Source organism: Chiloscyllium punctatum, chromosome 30, assembly GCF_047496795.1.
Source record: "Chiloscyllium punctatum isolate Juve2018m chromosome 30, sChiPun1.3, whole genome shotgun sequence".
In the NCBI taxonomy this organism is placed as follows: Eukaryota; Metazoa; Chordata; class Chondrichthyes; order Orectolobiformes; family Hemiscylliidae; genus Chiloscyllium; species Chiloscyllium punctatum.
In genome coordinates, this window is record NC_092768.1 from 47,780,894 (window position 1) to 47,806,888 (window position 25,995).

Below are 25,995 nucleotides of genomic sequence, written 5' to 3' on the forward strand. Positions count from 1 at the left end.
TTTCTAGTCTGGGAATAGCATTCTTCATTTTCAGAGGCTTTCAAGCTGACAGCATCAGTGTGGGATGTGTATCCTCAGATGTGTTTGACAGCAGATCAGAATCCAAGGCAGAGATGATATGCAGTGGTAGAATCAGACACAGGAGAGTGTAGCAGGAGACAGAAAAGGGCAGGGAGAACAGAGTAGGAGAGGAGATTGAACTGGTGTTTGGGTGTGATGCTGGGTCTCAGAAAGTGGTTCTATGTTGTGTGAGAGGCACCTGGACTTTGGGAGATGCTGTCTTCTCCAGAATTGATTGTGTGCTTGGAGAGTACCACTGACTTAGAGTCATAGAGATGTACAGCATGGAAACAGACCCTTCGGTCCAACCTGTCCATGCCGACCAGATATCCCAACCCAATCTAGTCCCACCTGCCAGCACCCGGCCCATATCCCTCCAAACCCTTTCTATTCATATACCCATCCAAATGCCTCTTAAATGTTGCAATTGTTTGGGAGTCACTGTGCTGGGGAATGACTGTGACTTATTGACATTGACTTCAGGGTGACCAACACTGAGGAATGAAACTGAGAAACAGTTCAACTATGAATATCAAGCGGTCTGAGTACATGCTTGTGAGAATAGGGAGTGTTAACTGACAAAAGCTTTTGTAAAGCCAACTCCAGCCTAGTTTTTGAAGAAGAGTCACCTCACTTTGAAATGTTAGCTCTGTTTCTCTTCACAGATGTCGCCTGACCTGCTGAGAATTTTGATTTTAAAGGACAGAAACTGACAATTCAGCCTAACTACCTTCTCCTAGTATTTATGCTGCACATGAGCTTTTCCCCTCAGTTCATCTCACCCTTTCAGCAAATCCTTCTGTACCTTTCCCCCTCATGGACATATGCTGAAAATCTCTTCAGAAAATGCTAGAAGTATTTCGGAAAGATCTGCGGACAGAGAAATAAAAACTTTTCTGGAGCCCACAACATACTGGACTAACTATCCTCCTCCAACTCTTCACACTTGTTTGTCATTTTGCTTGTTCAGTTAATCTTACCTCCCTCATAGCTCTGGAGTCTAACCAAGGTTTTATTCTGGGTACCACTTATTCCCGATCCACATGCTGCCCCTGTGCAGAACCATCTGATGACACGACATCACAGAGGTTGTCTTATAAAGGGGGTGTGCTCGATAGGGGAAGTGACGGCGATCCCGGTTCCCGCTGTCATTGAGAGAAAGAGCACCTCCAATTCAGGACCGCCAACGTGACAGCCACTCGGGCTTGCGCGCGCTCAGTTTGAACTCTCGAGCACTGGGCGCCAACGGTAAGTGCGCAGGTCGGAACTACAACTCCCGTCAGGTACCGCGAGCTGGCGTCTCGATTCCGTACTGCATCTCGTCCCTGCGCGTGGCCCACATGAGGTATGGGTAATGTAGTTCGGAGCGGGATTGTGAGCGGTTTGTATGAATTGAGCTGAGTCCCTGTGGGGGTTTTAAACAACCTCAGTGAAGGGGGAGCTTTTTGGGCTTGGGGCTGTAATTCAGGCATGTTTGAGGAGATGTTCACTCATTCCCTCCAAAAAACACAGGTAGGTACTTCCACAGAAAACCTCTCAAACATTTTCTCATCCAATGTCAGTTTTTCTTGCAATGTCCCAGATATTTTTCACATTCTCCCAGGCCCTGTGTGGGTTTCCTCGCAGAGTCCAAAGATGTGCAGGTTAGGTGGTTTGGCCATGGGAAATGCAGGGTTACACGGATGGGGTGGATCTGGGTAGGATGCTCATTGGAAGGTCGGCATGGACTCGATGGGTCGAATGGCCTTTTGTAGGGATTCTATGATTTCGGGACCTCTGGAGATGGTTTCTCACAAGATTTTGGGAAATACCTGATAAATATTGATATCTGTTCTTCTTTAGAGATATTACTGTCTCAATATAGAACATTTTAAGACTAATTACAAGAACATTTTTGTGAGGAAGAGGTTGATAGTTTGGATTATTTTGTGTGAAACCTGCTCTAATGGTCACTGCGATGTGGAAGTTGTGGGCACAGCTTTTATAGTGACAAAGTCAGTGTCCAACATCTATTGTTGACTCACCAGATAAATGAAATCCAATGTTAGCGGCACATTAAGGATGAGGTTTGTTGTTGATGTTTTATAGCCAATACGTCCATTTGACTTTCTCGGTAATTTCAGCAGCAAAGGTTGGAACTGCGGGCTCTGATCTGAATGCCTGGTTGGTTTGGTCTCCAGGTACAGAGCTTTGCAGGAAGGAGTGCGCCACAATCCTGGATTGTGCGTCTTGGACTTCGTTATGGTCATAGAGTTCTACAGCATGGAAACAGACCTTTGTGGAGAGTATACACACTCTTACTCAGCTCGTGGAGACCTGTTGTGTATTATTTGGATTATGTTATTTTAAATGTAGGTAATTATTTTTGTCCTTTGTTTTTAGGCTAATCTCAAGTTCTAAGAATATTGAGAGACTTCTGTCTCTCAAAAGGTGAGTCTGTTGTTTATTAATTCTAAACTGTTTATTACTACAAGGATAATATTTAGTCATCTTTACTGAAGTGGTACTTTGATTTATGGGCTTATCCATTGGAGACTTTAGCGGATATCTGTTTCACTCAAATAAGATCACCTCCAGTAAATCACAGACCCATACAGTGTCAAAATTTAACCACGTGATCTTCAACAATTCCCACGATCTCCTCCTCCTTTGTAGTGGAGGATAGACTAGGAGAAAGTGAGGACTGCAGATGCTGGAGATCAGAGTTGAAAAGTGTGGTGCTGGAAAAGCAAAGCCGGTCAGGCAGCATTCAAGGAGCAGGAGAATCGACGTTTCGAACATAAGCTCTTCATCAGGAATGTGGAGGAGGCCCAAGGGGGTTGAGAGATAAATGGGAGGGGGATGGAGCTGGTTGGAAGGTAGCTGGGAATGTGACAGGTAGATGGAGATGGGGGATGATGGTGATAGGTCTGAAAGGAGGGTGGAGTGGATAGGTGGAACGAAGATGAATGGGTCGAACAGTTCAAGATGGCGGTGCTGAATTGGAAGGTTGGGTCTGGGAGAAGGTGGGGAAGGGAAATGAAGAAACTGGTGAAATCTACATTGATCCCATATGGTTGGAGAGTCCCAAGATGGGAGATGAGGCATTCTTCCTCCAGGCATTGGGTGGCTAGCTTTTGGTGGTGGAGGAGGCCCAGGACTTGGCAGAGTGGGAGGTGGAGTTAAAGTTCTGCCACAGGGGGTGGAGTTTTGTTTGGAGGATAGACCACGAGTAAGAGGAAGCTCTTGTCTTTGGTGCAAAAATGTTCTTTAATACATATCAGGAACTAAAACAGGTTACATTAACTTTGAGGTAAATTAACTCATACTAACATGAAGTAGCAAAGACACGTGAACGTCCAACAGGAGAACTGTGCCCTACTATTACTACAGCTTGATTGTCCACCTAGAGACTGCGCTTTAAATCATCTGTGCTTTAAATCCAGATCACTAGTGCAAGCATATTGCAATAGCCTTCACAATATTTCACTTTTTTAGGGTAGCGTGCGGGAAATCAAACATTGCTACTCCCAACAAGAGTTAAGAATTTTTAAAAATGCACAGAATTCCCTGTCTTCCCGAAGGCACTGACCAGATTTGTATATTTAACTGTTGCAAATAAATAAATTTCTAATTACTGATAAACAATAATGATCCATCGACACATAACTCTACTTGTCAAAACTCTAACCCCCTTTGAAACTTGCCCAGTCACAGACAGAATGACAGACACACCCAGGAAACAAAAGGGTGTCATGGGTGGAGGGAAAGACTGGTAAGGAAGTTCAATATTCTCTGTTCACAGAGTTGGCTAAGATGGTTCTTTTGGATTGTCAGGTTGTGCTGCTGTTTGATTCTGTATCTGCAGATTATTTTGAGTCATAGAGCCGTACAGGAGAGATCATTTGACCCAGCACATTTGCAACAAAAAAAACCCACCACCGAGCTACACTAATCTCACTTTCCAGCACTTAGCCCATAGCTTTGAATGTTATATGGAGACATTGATACAGGAACACCAGGGATGGGAAGTAGAAATCCAGGTATATTCAGTGTTTAGGAAGCACAGACAAAAAGGAATAGGCAGTGGAGTTGCATTAATGGTTCACACTTAAAATAAAAATCAAGATTTTTGACTTAACAATTAAAATTCACTGTTTATAACAACTGGAAAAGGGAAATGAACCGATTATTTTCAGGCTTGAGATGCTTTTCACAGTTGAGCAAAAACGGCTTCTTCTCCAGTAGTCCGATTAGTTTCTGCCAAGTCATTCATCTCCCAAAGCTTTTGATTTATCTGGAAGCCAATCAAACAGTTGTCAGCAGCTTGAAGGCCTTTGTCATCAATAAATTGTTGTCAACCAAAACTGCATTTAAAAACAACATTTTCATGGCAGTTGCTTTGGTGATAGCCCAGATTTCACACTTGTACACTTCACAGGTCATCTGGCCATTTAAATCTTCAGCTGTCTTCATTTAAATCACAATTTGGGATTGCTGCCATCTGGAACAATGCAGATGTGTACAGCAGACCTGGTCAGAGCAAGTCTGTTCTCCGTGCACTTCGTTGTGAAAGTCCCTTTGGAGTAATTTGGATCTGGGCAATGAATGCCTTTGGGAGAGGTTGGATGGCTTTTAAAATTATTAAAAGTGAAGAAGGTTGTGCATCAACTCAGGATGGTCAAAGCTGGTCAAGGACAGTCAAAGCTACTCAATGGACTGTCAAAACTGGTCAATGACGTCAAAGGACTGTTAAATTACCAAAGAATTCTCAAAGTTTCAAGTGGACCAATCAAATCCTTCGAATAAACCCTTCAGAACTATAGAGAACTACAGATCCTTTGGTACTTGAAAACAGGTCTTGAAAATTGCAAAACAAATAGCAATTACTGTTTGCAATTTTGAAGACTTGTAGCTCAGGTTGTGGATCAGGTTGCAAGTTTGCTTACAGATCAGCGAGCAAACTTATAATCTGAGCAATTATTGTTTTCTATTATATTGTATGGAGACAAGTCGAGAGTTTCCCATACCAGATTAGTGTTGCATTTCTAATCAGAGAAGGTGCTTTCACTTCCATACTTTTGGACTCAATATGGGACTGTGAATTCCAAGGTTTGTTGTACTTGAATTAAATATTTGTTGATTATGAGACTTTATCTTGTGGAAGGATATAAACATAGTAAATGTGCTTTTATGATTAAGTGTTTTTATCAATGTATTGAGTCTGAAATACTTTATTTCTTCACATATGTGCATGGTGCCTGAGGCCTGCTCATGGTGGATTCTAAGTGAGTTCAAATGAAAGGATAAAGGCTGATGGGTGAGTTCAGCTTTTATCAAGAGTTGGGACTAAGTATTCACAGGGACCATAAAGGGTCGTTGATGGAGAGTGCAGGAACATTAGTTAACATAGAAGGTGTGGGGTGAAGATAGAGTATTAGATGGTATGGATGTGGCATGGAGAGGCTGTGGGGAAGTGTGAGGGAGTTGTGTTGTGAGGGCTAGGAGCATGCTTTATGTGTTAATTCTAAATGTTAAACTTTTGAAGCAGTGTCAAAGCCTAAGGTAGGCTTTCTGCCCATCCTGCCCCCACACTGGGCATCTATCCTCAGGTCCTCCTGTGTCACCCATCCCAACCAGCACTCTCGTCCACTATATTGAAAATGGGAAGAACAGCTACCCATTTCTAAAAGTTAGGTTTGCAGAGATGGGAATTCCTCTGACTCTGAGCACCCAAACCAGGAAGGAAATTGGTGTCCATGTCATTAAATGGATTTGCAGTGGACACCAGCATTTGGATGAGAAATAGATGAAGGCTTGGAATAAACCCTTGATTGGACTCCAAAGACATTGAAGGAGTTTCTCTGGCTCCAATTGAAGAGGCCAAAATGGTCAATCGATAGCAGCTACACTCACTGGACAACTGAGAAGAGGAGTTCAGTGTGGTTAGGCATGTCACAGTTGCTGAGAGGTGGCTTCTCTCTTCACAGATGTTGCCTATATATTTCCAGCACTATCGCAATACATACGAAATCTCCAACATTAACAATAATTTCCCATTGTTTTAGAAAAGCACATGAATGCACTTTAGAGAAAGTATAAGCTCTGGGTAATTTAATAGAGTTTTGAAAATGACAATAAAGGAAAAAAAGATTGCCTTTCATTAGAAACTAGATTGGATAGTGGAGTATGTCTTCCTTTTTGTCAGAGAACACACACTCTCACACTGTGCATATGCTTCTCTACTGTGCATATGCTGATATCACCACTGCACATCATCATCTTGTCTTGGATGCTGTGGCTCTTCCTCTTCTGATCTGCTGTCAAACACATTTGCATCCGTACACTGATGTTATCAGTTTGAGAACCTCCAAGGATGAAGCATGCTATTGCCCACACTAAAAGTATCCATCAAGCAATTACCAGGGGAACAGTTATAGCAGCTGTAATAAGTGAGGTTTTATTCTGATGGGACAATGGTGAGTTTAAATCTCCACCTGATCTGCTGCTCAAAATCACCTCCATTTCCCCGGTCACTTTCCCAAGCTTCAGGAAACTCCTGTTGCTCCAGAAATATTTGGAGCAATTTGAATTTTACACCATGTAAAATTGTACTGCTCTCATACCTTTACACATAGTATGATGTCAAAAGTCACATTAATGGGATGCCACAGTTTTAAAAAGTATTTTTTCAAACATCTTCCTTTTCATTAAAAAAGAAAACAATGCGTACATTATTTACAAGTGCTTAAAAATAACATGAATAACTCTTTATTCTCTTACTCTGTTACACTTTCCTTTGTTCTTATTCAGCATTGCAATATATGTTCTTTAAAGTGCTCAGGTCTTCTTATAGTACGTGTGAAATATTGTTGTTTGTTCATGTGGTGTCTGCTTGTTCCTGCTTTTCTGGGGAATATTGTTGCCAATATTGGTGTTGTTCTGATTTATCGCGGTAGTACTATGGAAATCAAACCCCAGTATTCTTGGAGTCACCATAAATATTCAAAGTTAATGGAATTATCAAAGTTGCCAATTTACCTTTGTTGAACTGCTGTCCAGATTAAAAGCAAACCACACCAGTTTATATCAGTAACAATAAAAAAAACTGACTTCTTATAACATATTATTAACTTTAAAAAGAACAGAATTTCTAATTTATATGTAATAAACGTTACCCCTTTTCAAATTCCCCTTCCCATACACACAAGCACAGAGACATATATACATAAAAATACTGTTACACTTCACAGGGGTGGTGCACTGGAAATGAAGTTCCATTATTCTCAGTTATCACAATCAATAAACATTTTATAGAAGGACCTAATTTACCTGTCTTTCAAATCTAGGTTGGCAGAAGATCACAGTAAAGGTTTCTACACTTATTACAAATGTATAGACTCTAGCTACAGGTCAACAATTATGAATTGTATCCATATATCTGCACAAATTAAAACTCTAATACCCTGATAAAATGGCACACACACACATTGAAAAACAGGTATAATGGGTGAAGGGAAAACTGGGAAAGTACTTGGATGGTCTCCGTTCAGAGGATCTGCTGAGATGGTTCTTGTGCTGATCAGAATGTTAATTGTCAGTGTTCTTTCTCTAGGTTCTTTCATTGGTTTGCAGGATGCACAAGCTGGCTGGTTCACACGTAAAAAGATTTCTGATTTATTCATTAAAAGTCACAACGTACAGCATACATAAGACACAAGATCAGAAATTAAGCCATTCAGCCCATCAAGTCTGCTCTGCCTTTCAATCATGGCTGATAAGTTTCTCAACCCCATTCTCCCACCTTATCCCGGTAACCTTTGACCTCCTTTGCAATCAAGAACCTCTGTCTTAAGTATACTCAATGATCTTGCCTCCACCGCCTTCTGTGGCAGGGAATTCCATAGATTCACCACTCTCTGGCTGAAGACATTTCTCCTTGTCTCCATTCTAAAAGGTCTTCCCTTTACTCTAAGGTTGTGCCCTCGGGTGCTGGTCTCTCCTACCAATGGAAACATCTTTCCAACATCTACTCTGTCCAGGCCATTCAGTATTCTATAAGTTTCAATTAGGTCCCCCCTCATCCTTCAAAACTCCAGAGTATAGATCTACAGCCCTCAAATGTTCCTCATATATTAAGCTTTTCATGCCTGGGACTATTCTCGTGAATCTCCTCTGAACCTCCTCCTCTCTGTTGTGGGCGGTGCAACATCAAGGGCTGAAGGGCCTGTACTGCGCTGTAATATTCTATGTTCTATGAACACACTCCAGCACCAGTACATTCTTCCTGAGATATGGGGCACAATAGAGTACTCCAAATGTGGTCTGATCAGATCTTATAAAGCCTTGGAATTACATCCCTACTTTTATATTCAAGTCCTCTTAAAATAAATGCCAAAAGTACATTTGCCTTCCTAACTACTGATTCAACCTGCAGGTTTACCTTGAGAGAATCCTGGACTAGAACTCCCAACTCTCTTTGCACTTCGGACTTCTGAATATTTTTCCCCATTTAGAAAGTAGTCCATGCTTTTATTCTTCCTACACTTTACTATGTTATATACCATCTGCCACTTTTTTCCCCACTTTCCTAACCTGTCCAAATCCTTCTACACCCTCCCCACCTCCGCAGTGCTACATCCCAAACCTATTTTTGTATCATCTGCAAACTTAGCCAGAATGCCCTCAGTTCTTTCATTTCGATCATTAATGTATAAAGTGAAAAGTTGTGGTTCCAACACTGAGCCTTGCCAAACACCACTTATCACTGGCTGCCATCCTGAGAAAGACCCTTTTATCTCCACTCTCTGCATTCTGCCAGACAGCCAATCTTCCAGCCATGCTAGCATCTGCTGAAGGAAAAAAAAAAACGATTTCCTTCAGGCTTAAAATGGCTTTGAGAGCAGAGAACAGAGAGAGGTCCTGAGCTGGTGGAGATCTGACAGCTTCTCCCCAGTCTTGTTTACAGCCCCAAACTGTTCAGGTATCTGAGAACTAATCATACAGTTGGTGGCAGGCAGAGGAGGCTCATTCTCATTGATAACTTGTTACTCGTCCACAAACCAGCTGCTTGTTGCTGGTTGAATCTCCACTGGTGCATACTCTTGGTTCATTTGCACCTTCTCCTACTGCGTGAATCAACAGCTGCAGTAAACTGTGCTTACAATGAGTGCCAGATTACTTGCTTTCAGCAATCCTTGGTTTTTCAAAAACAGTTCGTTCCTCATTTCACTCCACAATGGTAAACACAGAAAAATAAAAAGGTACTGTTGGGATGCTGTGGGTTCGCCGCAGCGGACGTGTACTGCCTGCAGGATTTCCCTGGGGCAGGCTACTTTGATGTGACCTTCAGAAACGTGAAGCAGTGCGAACAACTCCTGAAGGTCTTCAAGGAGAAGGAAGGGGAGCCGCTGTTTTCCATCTTGTCGGCGACCCCATTGTGTGTGCTTCCTGCACAGAGGAATCTGGTTGTTACAATCCATGTGTATAACCCCTATGTTCCAGCGGCTGATGTCCTGACCTTCCTGGGAAGGTACGTCCAAGTTGAGGGAGAAGCCACTGATGTGATTGACCCCTTCGGGATCTGGACCAGTAAGCGGCAGGTCAGGGTAACTCTGAGGGCCGATGATAGTGGGAACATCCTCCACCCACCCTCGAGCTTCGCAATTGGAGGGAGCAGAGGCTACCTGACATATGCAGGGCAGCCGAAAGAGTGCCGAACCTGCGGGAAGTCGGCACACGTGGCGGTGGATTGCAAAGTGACCATCTGCAGGAACTGCAAACAGGAGGGTCACTTGACTAAGGACTGTCAGGAAGAAAAGAGCTGCAACCTGTGCGGAGAGGCGGGCCACATGTATAAGACCTGCCCAAGACGGGGGGGCCCCATTTGCGCACAGATGGCTGGAGGTGGCAATGTGAGCCGTGGACCCCCAAAGACCAGTAAGGTCCACCTGGACAGCAGGGAAACGGAGTCTGGTGGCACCCAGAAAGAAGAACAGGCTGGAGTGGAGGAGGCGGCAGCCAGCGGAGAGACACAGCAGCTGATCCTAGCTCTAGCCGGGCAGATGGAAGAAATGGAGGAGGAGGTAATCAAGCAGGCAGAGGAGTGGATACCTGTTAAAAACAGGAAGAGAAAATCTTGCCAGGCCCCCAAAGCCTCCCAGCAAAAGGGGAAAAGACAGCTGCACAAGGGAGGGACGGCCAGCTCTTCGGAGGGGGAAGATGGACGCAAAGAAGGCCATCACCACCAGAAGAAGAGACAGAGCATTTCCTCCCAACCAGGAAACGACGGACCCCCCGAAGTCCACCCTCCACCCAGTGAGAACCAGGGGGTACCCACTGCCCCACAACTACAGGCAACCGAGAGCTGTGATCCTCTGACAGTCCCATTGTCAGACACAGAACTGGACAGTGAGGACCCTTGCCTTGGCTCAATGACACCAGAGCGGGTAAATGACCCCAGTGAGGAGCTGGATAGCTACCTCAGCCCAGCGAAGGTCCAGCAGTTCGTGCTTACCTTGGGGATGTAGACAGCCACCCCAGAGACAGGACAGTCAAATGGACAATGGTAACCCCATAAACTGGGGGTTAAAGAAGTTTCATTTGCTTTCATATAACAGGGCACCCACTCAGTCGGTGGGTTCCGCTGAAGCCACAGCCAAATACCAAGAGACTGGATAGTTAATAAAGATAACTGTTAATAGGATAACTGTGAATTCGATTAATTCAATTTGTTCTTTGTAATGTTAAGACATGCAATGTATATAACTATGAACAACATGGAAAATTGTACAAGTACCAAAGATTTATTTACATGAATAAAGTATATTTTGAAATTTAAAAAAACACAGAAAAATTAAAAAAGTCTTTACAGTACACACAGATATCCAAGAGATAAAAGAGACAAAACACAAATATCATCCGCAGAGAAAAAGTATTGTCAGAACACACAATAAAACCATACCCTTTCTAAAAGATACTACCCATTTGTCCAATACTCTCCGACAACAATTGATGTGCCCTTGATGGTTTCAGACCACTCTTGTCTTCTTGCTTGTTGAATCTGAAATATTTCACACTCTGGACCAGCATCAATTTCCTTCAAAGAGAGTGCAGCTCTCGACGACATATCATTGATGTATATTTGCTTCCCTTGCTTGCACTTTATTTCCAACTGATATTTCTGCAAATGAATCATCCTTTAAAACATGTCACAAATGATGTGGAGCAGCTTGAAGTGGGTTCAAGAAAGATCCTTTGAATTGGCTTGTGCCAGGCCCAACAATTACTTTCTCTCTCTTGAACAGCTCACAATGAAAGGCAATAAATGGGCTCCTTAATATGTAGATAGTTGTTGAATCTGATTTTAATTAGCAGGGATCTGTGAGAGCAAAAGAAATCAACAATACTTCAAAAAAAATCAGTTTGAACTGACAATAATCAGCCTTTATTGATAATACTGCAGCAGTTTTGGCTAAAACTCGAAAGAGTGAGAGATACAAGTTGTTCTCAATTTCTCTTCCAAGTTTTGCGCCTTTACAAAGGAAAGAGTAACATTTATATATTTAAACTATGCTGAGAAGTGACAAATTATCATGAAATGCCTATCATCCATAACACTGAATTTTGGCCTTATGGTTTTCCAAAACATCACTCGCATAATTCCATAACATTGTTTCTGTGTACAGACGTTTTGATGAGGCTAAAATCTGCAGTTCACGATATGCAAGGAGCCATTAAGAAGATTACTGAAGTTTAACCAAGGTTGCAGAATTTGGTTACATTCAGACTATGTCATGAATGCGGTTTCTGATGTTTTGCCACAGTCTCTTTAACTTATTGATCTGTAACCCAGGAGTATGGACAATTTTTCCCATCATGCAATGTTAAACGTTCCCCACAATACCACACAATGTTGTTCAGTGTGTATTAACGCTCTGGATACAACAACAACGGGTTGTCCTCACTGCCTGGGGGTTACTCCAAGTCCTGTTTCACTGACATCACACTGCAGGGTGACTCCATTGTTACATCATAATCCCGCAGCGCTGGTGATGTCATCACTAGTTGTTTGGTGGGAGTGAAAGCTGCTTCTTGTTCTGTGTCCCAATCCCACTGAACATCCTGCACAGTGAGACTGTGTACAGGTAAACACTCTGACTACAAATTGGAAAAGAATTCAGGTAGTCCTTGAGTAGGGTTGCGAATGTTTTAGTAAATTAAAAGAAAATGTTTGGGCTTTACTACAGAATTTAGACTAACAGGATTTCTCCCTTGTCTAAGTGCTTTATTGTCCAGGATATCCACTGTGTGAACGCCTTGTCACATACTTTAGCATTGCTTCTCACCAATGCGGATCTAGTATTACTTCAATCTTTTTGGTTGATGGGTGAAACCCTCATCTCTGTACCTTAAATTTTTCTCTCTTTTGAATCCTTGTTGCCCAGTAGGGTTGAGAACATCATAAAAGCTTTACCACAAAGTTCGGAGCTGAAGGTCACTCCTATGTGTGAATCTGTTGATGGAGCAGGATGTATGATGACCTTGATTGAATGATTAGTCATGTATCTCACACATCAATGTGTTGATGTATGCAGAGGCATGATGATAATGAGAATGATTTGTTACACATTTCGCACATGAATGGTTTCTCCTCCGTGTGAATACATTGAAGATGGAGGCCCAGTGTCTGAAGAATTGATTTGTCATATACCTTACACATGAATGTTTCCCCCCCCCTCCCCCAGAAGGAATCCTCAGGTGGAGTAGGATTTGTAATGACTGTGAGAACGAGTTGTTACATAAATCGTGTGTATAGAGGAACCTTGATTATCTGAATTTCGGATTATCCGAAGAAAATCTCAAGGTCCCGATTAAAAACTTTACACCAGAGAGATGATCTCGGCTTACTGCAATGCTGCCGAGAACAGTCTTGGACATCGATGGGTGCCCAGGCACCATCGCCAAATAACTGACCACCTGCCCTCTCTCTCTCTCTCTCTCTCTCTCTCCCACCCCCCCCCTCCAACCCCCACAGTTTTCCTGGAGTTCTACACAGGGGTGTCCCCTAAATCCCACCTTCCTGAAATAATCTCTCCAAATTGTCCTATATAGGGCAAAGGTGGAAACTGTCAAAAAGTTGTGTGTGTGTGTGCTATTTTGAGACTCACCCTCCCCCGCCCCTTCCCCTCCTCCCCCGCCAAAGACTGCAGCAGTCTTACTGTTGGTGTCCAGTGCGGCTGCCCCGGAGAGGTGGTGGAGGGGAGGTGCGAGGCTGAGTCAGACGAAGGGGTTGGGGGCGCCAACGGATGGGTGGACAGTGGGTGGGGGCACACAGGGGAGCACGGAGTGGATGGAAAAGGGGGGTGGATGGTGGGTGGGCCTGATGGGGCCGGTGTTGGATGGGGTTGGGGTCAGTCGGGGGTGGTGGGGGAGCAGGTTGGATGTGGTTGGGGGTGAACAGGGGCGGTATTGGATGGGGTTGGGGATGGAGGTGGGGCAGACAGAGGGCAGTGTTGGATGGGGTTGGTGGGGCGGATGTGGGAGGGGGTGGGGGCGGATGGAGGCTAGTGTTAAATGGGGTTGGGAGTTATTATTAGATTCTAATTATTAGAATCAATCTAAACATCAGGTCATAGACAGAGAACACAGGGGGCTAACACCTTCAACATATTGTCTAGCTATCACCATTGTTAACAGCTAACCCAAGAATGCAACTTAAAAAAAAGGGTTTTGTGATTTACACATGAAACAATTGAAACTATCACTGTATTCTAACAGATGAAAGGCTTAACAGACAATCAATTTTTCAATGTATAATTTCAGTTACATCACACTGTAAATTTTTGCTATAAATTCTGTGTTATGATCGAGCCCTCCACTATCGCCTGATGAAGGAGTGTCGCTCCGAAAGCTAGTGTGCTTCCAATTAAACCTGTTGGACTATAACCTGGTGTTGTGTGATTTTTAACTTTGTACACCCCAGTCCAACACCGGCATTTCCGAACCATTGAACTGAAGGGGGTTGGTGGGGGTGGGGGAACTGGAGGCTTCAGCAATGTTGCAGGTCCCTTACACACAAGCGTGTCTCTGCTCAGAAACAAATCCTGAGACAGAGAGAGGGAGCAAGGCAGGCAGAGCGAGGATAAAGGAAACTTCAGAAATCTCTGAACCCCAGAGGAGAGGCAATGAATCAGTTAACCAAATAATCAATTATCCAAACAAAATAGTGACCGCCCATCTCGTTCAGATAATCGAGGTTCCTCTGTAGGTTCACACTGGTTCTCTCCTGTGTGAATGCGGTGGTGTTTACAGAGGTTCTGCGATTCTGCAACTGAATTCTCATAAACTACACATATGAAAGGCTTCTCCCCTGTATGAATGCACTTGGGTTTGAGGATCAGTGATGAAGAGAATGATTTCTTGCACACCTCACAGATGAATAGTTTCTCCCCTGTGTGTATGGGGAGGATTGATAGTGACGCAAATGATTTATCACAAGCTTTGCTGGTAAAGGGCTTCTCCCCTGTAAATATATTTTTTTTTATTATTTCAAAAATATACTTTATTCATAAAATAATTTGATGATCTGTACAGTTGGACATGCCATATACATGTAAACATTCCATTTGTTTGCATACCGAAACGGAGTAATCATTCCTATTTACACGTCTGTACGAATACATTTTTAGCTGAGGCGTCAGCAGAGCCCAAATGACTGCGTGGGCCCCCTGTTCTTCTTTAGGCAGGCAGGTGTTACACGGTGGTCTTTCCCCACCGCGCCTTGGCGGCAGCTGCCCCAAGCTTCAGCATGTCCCTCAACACGTAGTCCTGGACCTTGGAATGTGCCAGTCTGCAACACTCGGTCGGGGTCAACTCCTTCAGCTGGAAGATCAACAGGTTTCGGACCGCCCAGAGAGCGTCCTTCACCGAGTTGATGATCCTCCAGGCGCAGTTGATGTTCGTCTCGGTGTGCATCCCGGGGAACAGACCGTAGAGCACGGAGTCCCGTGTCACGGCGCTGCTCGGGACGAACCTCGACAAACACCACTGCATTCCTCTCCAGACTTCTTCTGCGTAGGCACAATCCAGAAGGAGGTGTGTGACAGTCTCGTCCCCACCGCAGCCACTTTGAGGGCAGCGTGCGGTGCGGCAGAGAGTCCGGGCGTGCATGAAGGACTCACAGGCAGAGCCCTTCTCACCACCAGCCAAGCCTTGTCTTGGTGCTTGTTGGAAAGTTCTGGCGATGAGGCATTCTGCCAAATGGCTTTGACAGTGTGCTCAGGGAACCGCTCGACAGGATCCACCCTCTCCTTTTCCCGAAGGGTCTCAAGGACACTACATGCTGACCACTTCCTGATGGACTTGTGGTCAAAGGTGTTTTTCTTCATAAATTTCTCCACGAAGGACAGGTGATACGGAACGGTCCAACTACTCGGAGCGTTCCGCGGCAGCGAGGCCAGGCCCATCCTTCGCAACACCGGGGACAGGTAGAACCTCAGTACGTAGTGACACTTGGTGTTTGCGTACCGGGGATCCACGCACAGCTTGATGCAGCCACACACAAAGGTGGCCATCAGGGTGAGGGTGGCATTGGGCGTGTTTTTTCCCCCATTGCACCGGTCTTTGTACATTGTGTCTCTTCGGACCTGGTCCATCTTTGATCTCCAAATGAATTGGAAGATGGCCCGGGTGACTGCGGCGGCACAGGTCTTGGGGATAGGCCAGACCTGTGCCACATATAGCAATACTGAAAGTACCTCACACCTGATGACCAGGTTTTTTCCCGCGATGGAGAGCGACCGTTGCCCCCATCTGCCTAGTTTCTGTCTCATTTTCCTGATCCGCTCCGCCCAGGTCTTGGCGCACGCCCCAGTCCCCCCGAACCAAATACCCAGCACCTTCAGGTGGTCAGTCCTGACGGTGAAGGGGATAGAGGATTGGTCGGCCCAGTTCCCGAAGAGCATGGCCTCGCTCTTGCCTCGGTTTACCTTGGCCCCCGAGGCCCGTTCGAACTGGTCACAGATGCACATGAGTCTGTGCACGGACAGCGGATCCGAGCAGAAAACAGCGACGTCATCCACGTACAGGGAGGCTTAACCTGTAGGCCCCCGCTGCCAGGAATAGTCACCCCTCTCAGGCGGATTCGGCAAATGGCTCTATGCAACACACAAACAAGGCGGGTGAGAGGGGGCATCCCTGCCTGACTCCAGATCTTACAGGGAAGCTATCTGATTCCCACCCATTGATTGAGACTGCACTGACAATTTTGATGTAGAGCAGTCTGATCCAATTTCCGATTCCCTCCCCAAAGCCCATTTTGGAGAGGACATCCCTCATATATGTATGCGATATCCTGTCAAAGGCTTTCTCCTGGTCCAGGCTGATGAGGCAGGTGTCCACCCCCCTGTCCTGCACGTAGGCGATCGTATCCCTGAGGAGTGCAAGACTCTCAGAGATCTTCCTGCCCGGTACAGCACAGGTTTGGTCCGGGTGGATCACCGATCCCAGAGCAGACCTCACCCGGTTGGCGATGACCTTTGACAAGATTTTGTCGTCTCCAGAAGATTATCTTGGTGGCCTCCGAACCGAACTCACAGCACTCCAGCAAAATCTTCTTCATGAACACTGTCCAATCGACCGGTGTGTACTCCTCTACCTTCTTCACAGTCACCCTGATTGTGTTGCGAATGCCCTGGCCTGGGCTGCGAGTGGCTGCTGAGGCCATAGCTCTGAGGTTGGCTGGTACCTGAATTGGCGTTAGGCCAAAGCCAGGATAAAGGTCCACCAAGAGCAGGTCAGCACAACCAAACGATCCTCCAAAGTCCAATCACGATCCAGCGATGGTCTCCAGCAGCTCCGACGACTCGCAACACAACCCCCGTGGTTTCTCCCCTGCCAGCACATGTCCGCTGCGTCAAACCTGCAGCACTCGAGCAGAATCTCTTCCTCTGGTCCTCAGGAACTACACATATTCTGAGCCAAAAGGCGAAAGATTTATACAATTGCTTCAAACCCGCAGCACTTCAGCAAAATATTAAACTGATAAGAACAGAAACTACTCATAAAGTAAATGTTTTGGTGTATTTACAGAGTTGACGACTGTGCAACGATTGCCTGCATGCATCGTGTGTGAATGACTTCTCCCCTGTGTGAGTAAGGCACTGTTGCATGAGACCTGTTAAATGTGCAACGCTCATGTTACACACCTCACATTCAAACAGCTTCTCTCCATTGTGAATATGTTGGTGGCTATTTCATGTTGAAAGCTCAGTGACATGCTTCACACTTGAATGGCTTCATGTCCTTGTAGCCACTCTTATGTGAACAATTTTTCAATGGATGCAGATTATATGTTAGGAGTTCTTATAAATCTGTGGAGTACCCCTCACAAACCTTACAATTGAACAGTCTCTCCTTCATAGGAATGAGTCAGTGGTTCATGAGGCTCAATGAATGATTGAAGCTCTCACCACACTTGGAGCGCATTAACACTTCTTCCCAGCCCTGACCGATCACCTACAGCCAAGCCCTCAGAAAGATTGGTTATGGTTGGAAGGCTCCACACCACTGACCTTATTAAAGTCTTGCAGGATGTGACAAAACACTTTGATGAAATTAGAACAGTGCAGGTAGTGTACATGGAGTTTAGCAAGGCATTTGATAAGGTTCCCCATGGTAGGGTCATTCAGAAAGTAAGGAGGAATGGGATACAGGAAAATCTGGTTGTCTGTATACAGAGTTGGCTGGCCCATAGAATATGGAGAGAGTTGGTAGATGGAAAGTATTCAGCCTGGAGCTTGATGACCAGTGATGTTCAACAGGGATCGGTTCTGTGATCGATTTTTATAAATGACTTGGATGAGGAAGTGGAAGGGTGGCTTAGTAAGTTTGCTGATGACACAAAGGAGTAGTGGAGAGTATGGAGGGCTGTTGTAGGTTGCAATGGAACATTGACAGGATACAGAACTGGGCTGTTAAGTGGCAGATTGAGTTCAACATGGAAAAGTATGAAGTGATTTATTTTGAAAGGTCGAATTTGAATGCAGAGTACAGGGTTAAAGGAAGGATTCTTGGCAGTGTGAACAAAGGGATCTTGGAATCCATGTCCACATATCCCTCAAATTTTCCATCAAGTTGATAGGGTTGTTAAGAAGGCATTCGGTGTGTTGGCTTTCATTAGCAGGGGGGTTGGGTTTAAGAGCTGCGAGGTTATGCTGCAGCTTTGTAGAGCCCTGGTTAGACTATACTTTGAATATTGTGTTCAGTTCTGGTCACCTCTTTACAGGAAAGATGTGGAAGCTTTAGAGAGGGTGCAGAGGTGATTTACCATGATGCTGCCTGGACTGGAGGGCATGTCTTAAGAAGAAAGGTTGAGTTGAAGTGCCCATCAGCCATGATTGAATGGCGGAGTGGACTCGATGGGCCGAATGGCCTTACTTCCACTCCTGTGTCTTATGGTCTTATGGTCTTAACAATGGCTTTTCTCATTGGAGCGAAGAAGGATGAGAGGTGATTTGATAGAGGTTTACAGGATTTTTAGAGGCATAGATAGATTGGATAGCCAGAGACTTTTTCCCATGAAGGAAATGGCTATCACAAGGGGATATAATTTTAAGGTAATTGGAGGAAGGTTTAGGGGATATGTCAGAGGTAGGTCCTTTACATAGAGAGTGTTGGGTGCGTGGAATGCCTTGCCAGTAATGGCAGTAGAGTCAGATACATGAGAGGCATTTAAGTGACTCTTGGATAAGCACATGGAAGATAGTACAATGAAGGGTATGGCTGTTAGTCTGATTCTAGAGTAGGATAAAAGGCCAGCACAACATCGAGGTCCAAAAGGCCTGTGCTGGTGCTATACTGATCTATGTTCTGACTGTTATAAAAACAGAACATAGAGCAGTACAGCATAGGAATAGGCCCTTCAGCCCATGATGTTGTGCCAAACAAAACGCCAAATGAAACTAATCCCTTCTGCCTGTCATTGGTCCATGTCCCACTATGCCATGCATATTCATGTGCTTATCTAAAAGTACCTTAAATGCCTCTAACATCTGTGCCTCCACTACCACCCCCAGCAGTGCATTCCAGGTTCTTACTACTATCTGTGTTTAAAAAAAACTTGCCCCTCACATCTCCTTTGAACTTAACCCCTCTCACCTTAAAAATATGCCCCCTGTATAAGACATTTCAACTCTAGGAAAAAGGTTCTGACCGTCAATGTTATCTATGCCTCGCATAAATTTATAGATTTCTATCAAGTCTCCCCTCAGCCTCTGCCACTCCAGAGAAAACAACCCGAGTTTTTCTAGCCTCTCCTTACTCTGTAATCCAGGCAGCATACTGATAAAACTCATCTGCACCCACTCCAAAGCCTCCACATCCTTCCTGAAATGTGGCGGCCAGAATTGAAAGCAATACCCTAAGTGTAGGTCTTATAAAGCTGCAACATGACATCCGGACACTTGTACTCCCCTGACCAATAAAGACAAACATGCTTTACACCTTCTTTACCACACTATTCCACTTGAGCGGCAACTTTCCAGGAGGTATGGACTTGAACCCCAAGATCCCACTATATATCATGGCTGTTCAGATTCCTGCCATTAACTGCATAATTTTCCTCAACATTTGATCTCCTGAAGTGCAGCACCCCACACTTACACAGATTAATCTTCATCTGTCATTTCTCTGCCTATTACCTTCAACTGATCTATATCCCGCTGCATCCTTTAACAACCCTTTACACTATTCACAACTCCACCAATCTTTGTACCACCTACAAACTTAAACTTACTCATCTACATTTTCATCCAAATCATTCATATATGTCACAAACAGCAGAAGTCCCAGTATGGATCACTGTGGAACACCACTAGTTACACACTTCCAGTCAGAGAAACACTATTCCACCACGACCGTCTGCCTTCTATGGGCAAGCCAATTCTGAATTCACATGGCGAAGTCACTGTGGATTCCATGCATCTTAAGCTTCTGGATGAGCCTACCATGAGGTACCTTGTCGAAAGTCATCTATAATCCACAAACAACATCCACTGCTCTATTGTCATTAATGACCTTTGTCACCTTCTCGAAAAATTCAATCAAGTTGTAAGACTTGACCTGCAGCACATGAAACCATGCTGACTGTCCCTAATTAGGCCATGCTTTTCCAAATGCATGTAAATCCTATCCCGGCGAATTCTCTCTAATAGCTTCCCAACCACTGATGAGAGACTCACTGGTCTATAGTTTTCTGGGTTGTGCCTGTTTCCCTTCTTGAGCAGAGGAACAACATTATCTACTTACCAGTCCTCCAGAACCTCTCCAGTGGCTGGCAAGGAAACAAAGGTTTTGTTCAACGCCCCAGCAATCTCTTCTCCTGCCTCTCTCAACAACCTAGGGTAGATACCATCGAGCCCTGGGGATTTATTCACTTAAATGGTGTTGGGTCTCTTGAAGAGCATTAATTTCTTGATCTCAAAATGCCCTTGTATATTGGCATGCTCCACACTGTTCTCACTATCCTCCATTTCTTCTCCTGGGTGAATACCGACACAAAGTAGTCACTTCGGAACTTGTCCACATCTTCTGCCTTCAATTACAATCCCCGAGTGGTCCTATCTTCTCCCTAATTATTCTCTTGTTTTAAAGTATGTATAGAATGCCTTGGGATTCTCTTTAACAGTATTTGCTAAAGTAATTTCATGACCCCTTTTTGCTCTCCTAATTCCTTGCTTCTTTCCTGTTTTCTCACACTCCCTATGCGATTTTAGCAAACTAAACCTTACATATGCTTCTTGTTTCCTTTTGACTAAATTCATATCCAAGAGTCCATTACCTTGCCATTCCTGTCCTTCCTCCTTACTGGAAAATGCCAGGCCTGAACTTTGATCAGTCTTTAACCGATGGACTTGAACCCCAAGATCCCATTATACATCATGGCTGTTCAGGGTCCTGCTATTAATTGTATACTTTTCCTCAACATTTGTTCTCCCAAAGTGCAATACCTCACACTTACTCTGATTAATCTTCATTTGCCATTTCTCAGCCCATATCTGCAACGGATCTATTTCCCACTCTATCCTTTAGCAACCTTCTACACTATTCACAACTCCACCGATCTTTGTAATACTTAAGCAACTGCCACATGTCAAATGTGGACTTGCCTGATAACTGCTCATTCCTGATGAAGGGCTTTTGCCCGAAACATCAATTTTCCTGGTCCTCAGCCTGATCTGCCATGTGTTTCCAGCACCACTCTAATTTTGACTCTGATCTCCAGCATCTGCAGTACCCACCTTCTCCTGTTAACAGCTCCTCTCAATTAACACTCACTAGCTCCTGCCTAATGCTGATGCAATTTGGCCTCCCCCAATTTAGTACCTTCTCGCAAGGTCCTGACTTATCCTTCTTCATAGCTAACTTTAAAACTTAAGGAATTGTGATCACTGTTTCCAAAATGCTGTCCCTGTATAACCTGTACAGCATATTCAAAATGAATGGGTACCCAATGAACACAAGCAGACAAAACACACCCAGAAACCCTAGCCATTCTCCCCTACATCAAAGACATCTTGGAAAAGACTGCCAGAATACTCAGACCTCTTGGCATCATGGTAGTCCACAAATCCACCAACACACTAAAACAGCAGCTAATGAATTTAAAAGACCCTATACAGACAACAAGCAAAAAGAATGTCACTTACAAAAGATCGTGAAAGAACTACAACGGGATCTTGATCAGATTGGCCAATGGGCTGAGGAATGGCAGATGGGGTTTAATTTAGATAAATGCGAGGTACTGCTTTTTGGGAAAGAAAATCTTAGCAGGACTTATACACTTAATGGTAAGGTCCTGGGGAGTGTTACTGAACAAAGAGACGTTGGAGTGCAGGTTCATAGCTCCTTGGATGTAGAGTCGCAGGTAGATATGATAGTGAAGAAGGCATTTGGTATGCTTTCCTTTATTGGTTAGAGTATTGAGTACAGGAGTTGAGAGGTCATGTTGCGGCTGTACAGGACATTGGTTAGGCCACTTTTGGAATATTGTGTTGAATTCTGGTCTCCTTCCTATTGGAAGGATGTTGTGAAACTTGAAAGGGTTCAGAAAAGATTTACAAGGATGTTGCCAGGGTTGGAGGATTTGAGCTATAGGGAGAGGTTGAATAGGCTGGGGATGTTTTCCCTGGAGCATCAAGACTGAGGGGTGATTTTAAGTTGGAATATCTGGTCGGCATGGACGAGTTGTTTATTTCCATACTGTACATCTCTATAACTCTATATCTGTAACAAACACTACATTGGACAAACAGGCTGAAAGCTAGCCACAAAAAGATATGACCCCCTAGGACTAGTATCCTTATATACAGATGAGGAAGGACACCACTTTGCTGGGTACAACACATCCATCCTCGGATGAGCCAAACAGAGACACGCATGAGAATTCCTAGAAGCATGGTATTCCAACCGGAACTCTATCAATAAACACATTGATTTGGACTCCATCTACCACCCTCTGAGAAAAAGAACAGGAAATGACACCACCAACCCAAAAAAACCTAAACACATAAATAGAAAGTGGGATGTAACACCAGCGCTTTGCTGAAGGCTCACTGCGGATGGTACCTCGTATGGTGACGAAACGTCTGAAAATAAACTTTCCAGCTCAGTGCGCAAACTTACATCCAGAACCTCAACCTGAGCTACAAATCTTCTCAAAACTCGCTATTTCCTTAACTACTCTAACCAGTCTATTTTTCTTGGACAGACTGTACTTGCTTCAGATTCCTATCAGGCCTTGGTCTAATGGCCCAAGAGCATTTTAACTAATTTTGTTTTGCACCTTGCTCAGCCCAGCTTCAGCTAACGTAATGGTTTCATGTTTTCTCTCCATCATTGCAAATCATCATAGTATAAACTAATGTCTACAGTAGTCCCAAATTCTTCAATCTATCCTCATAACTGATATTTCTCATTCCTGGAATCATTCTTGTACTCTCTCCAATGCCTTCGCATCTCTCCTATAACATGGTGCCACAACTATACCCAAAACTTCAGGTCTACAACATCACTTCCTTGCTCTTGTTCCCCAAGAACACTGTTTTACTAACTGTTCTCCATTCATTCCGCACCATTGTTTTCAGTTTATTTTAATTTTTAAAGTACAGAAACTGACCATTTTTGCAGAATTTAATGCCCACCATTGTCACCCAGTGTCTACTGTTATTTTATTTTCACTCACTGACTTTGCTGCCTGATCAGTACTTACTGTCCTTCCCTCATTACATTCATACCTTGAGGTGTTGGTTGTCACCAATTCTTTATTTTTGACTTTATAGTGCTATTTGCTAGCATGTAGTGGAGGATAGAGCACAAGTATTTACAGAAGATGTTCTTGTCCTTTGTGTGTACTTTATTATACTTCAGTAACTATAACAGGTTATTATCATACCTGGCTCAAAACATGAGGTAGAGAAGATATGTTTCTCCATCAAATGATGTTGGCTAACTCTCACTGCTGCTTGATTCTTCACCCAGAAACTATGTATACATCTTATCAAATGATAGCATAATCAAATGTTGCCTTCAAAGCTGAATCTGCTGTTGAATTTGTTCAGATCTTTTACATTCATTCCCGTGTATCTCAAATGCAGTCACCGATTTTTTTTTTCTCTCTCCATTTTTCTTGATTGAACAAAGCAATGGTAATTCAATCAGACATTTTTTTTTGTCTTATAGATCAGACCTTATTACATTTCAGAAGTTTTGTAGATCCACTTATTCAGGCATCTCACCGTGACTTGGCTGGAATACTATATGGACTTTAAAAATCATCACTGCAGTCCCAGATTGATATGTTACATAGCTGTTCATTTAACAGTCCTAATTCCAGTTCTCTTGTTCTGCAAGAATCTCAGTATTCCACAATTGACCATTTGAGGGTTTCTGTCACTGCTACTTCACGGATGCTGCAACAGTTAATTACAGAAATACTGGGAGGAATTTCAGTGGACTGCATTCATTACACATTACAGCTCCTCATGCGGGAATGAAACGGAAATGAGTTTGCAAGGATATTGATAAAGGATATAGTCATTTACCTCTACGAAACTAAATAACCCTCCTCATATGACAAGCCCTTCATGCCTGAGATCATTCTGTAAAACTCGTCTGGACCCTTTCCATTGCCAGCATATCCTTGCTTAGATACAGGACCCATAACTGCTCACAATAGAACACAGATGTCTACATCTGCAACAAGAGATATGGTCTTACACTTGCACTATATATGTTTGAGGTGACATCCTCTCTATCCACAGTAAGCAATTGTGCTGACATTTATTAAAAATATTTAATTTTGTTTGTTTAAAAATATGTACCCTGGCACTCCAACCCTCAGCTCTGATAATGCTGCAAAAGCATTGCCTAACTGAAATTTAACTGAGCCATTTCACTCTGCTTTTGTTACTGTCTCATTATTATTGTAACAGACTTCAATTTTCTTTTTTAGGGACTATAAATTGAAATGGAAATTGGGCAATAGCATAACTGAAATACAGGGGTTTGCAACTTGAAAATCAAATTAATTATTTTGGCATTATTTGGAGCCACGCAAAACCCTTTTTTTGTAGCAATGGTGGAGACAGTTCACGACCGAATGCAACAGAGTGTACTTTGAGTGAAGAGGTGGTACCTGATGACAGATTTTTGATTGTTTGAGATGCAGAGTGTTAAAGAGCTGTAAGTGTCAGGGCAGCAGAACGAAATATCCACAGCCTGCAAAAGAAAGCATCCATCTCTCCTATGCTCACTCTCCATGTGGGGAGAAACAGAAAAATAATAAGGCTTAAAAGGAATAATTCTAACGAGGAAAGACCAAAATCAACTTTTAAATCAAATAATAGCCATCACCTCACAGACAACATCATGTCATTAGGGCTAAAAATTAATAAAAGACAATTGAACACACCTTTTAAATCTGGACTTTTGATTTTGAGAATTGTACTTATCCTGTGTATATTTTTCCACGTTTGTCTTTTGTCTGTCTTAATTATGTGTGTGCATGCATATAATTGGGGATGTTGAAGAACTATAGCTAAGATGCATATTAGTAAATTAAGAATACTTTTCTTTCTCCTGCCCTTTGTTAGAGTGTGTTACAAGAATTTCCTGTTCAAGATGGAACTGATGTGATAGTTTTGTCCTGAGCAGCAGTCAATCAGAGAAATTGATTTTCTTGGTGATCTTTTTGGGATTTTGAGAGTTTAGGGATGACATGTGTAACAGTGAAGAACTTGTCTGCTCCGCCCACTCTTTTTTCAATTCCTCCTAGTGTTTTTTTCTCTTCTTCTTCTCCTTTTCTTCTCTTCGACTTCTGGCCTTCGAAAATGAACCCAGCCTCCAGCGAGGAGCAACGATCACCGGCTTTCAGTGAGCGATGACCTCAGTCTCCAGCGGCGATCCCCAACCTCTGGCAAATGATGATTCCCGACCTCTGGTGTCGACTCCGGGCCTGCAGCAGTGGTTCCCCTGCATGGGTTGGCACCCTCTTGCAGCGGCCATCTGGCATGACATGGCGTCCTCCCACAGCAGCCTCCCAGCGTAGCGTGGTGACCTGGCCTAATGCAGTAGCCTCTTCCTACAGGGACTTCCTGGTGTTGGCACAGTGACCTCTTGACCTGGTGCAGCGGCATCCTGGCTTGGCAACCTCCTGGCGTGTAACTGGCACTGCGTGGAGCCAATATGGTGCGGACTGGAAAGTAAGTGCCAGTATGGTCTGCTGTATTGAACTCTTCTGTAATGCTTAGACATTTTATTTCTGTAACAAATCTTGAAACAAAAGAAGTTGTGTCTAGGTACTTTTGTATCTAAGTTAGCGCTGTAACTGGTGACATACAAACCTTCACTGTACTTGTTGAGTATATGTGACAGTAAAGGCTATTCAGTTCAGTTGTA

General features: G+C 43.8%; 1 protein-coding gene across 7 annotated transcripts; it reads left to right on the forward strand.

Moving 5' to 3' along the window:
* The first annotated feature begins 600 nt into the window (after positions 1-600).
* Positions 601-25,995, forward strand: LOC140455664 (uncharacterized). 7 transcript variants are annotated; one of them, XM_072550662.1, is made up of 3 exons: positions 601-1,308; positions 2,443-2,490; positions 7,655-10,722. In XM_072550662.1, exon 3 carries the CDS (start codon positions 9,891-9,893, stop codon positions 10,566-10,568), a length of 678 nt encoding a protein of 225 aa, XP_072406763.1. In that variant the 5' UTR covers positions 601-1,308; positions 2,443-2,490; positions 7,655-9,890; the 3' UTR covers positions 10,569-10,722. The 7 variants fall into 7 exon arrangements, 6 of the variants coding, with proteins under 6 accessions (XP_072406763.1, XP_072406765.1, XP_072406766.1 ...); XM_072550664.1 differs by having other exon boundaries at positions 9,544-10,722; XM_072550665.1 differs by lacking the exon at positions 601-1,308 and adding an exon at positions 1,323-1,405 and having other exon boundaries at positions 9,544-10,722.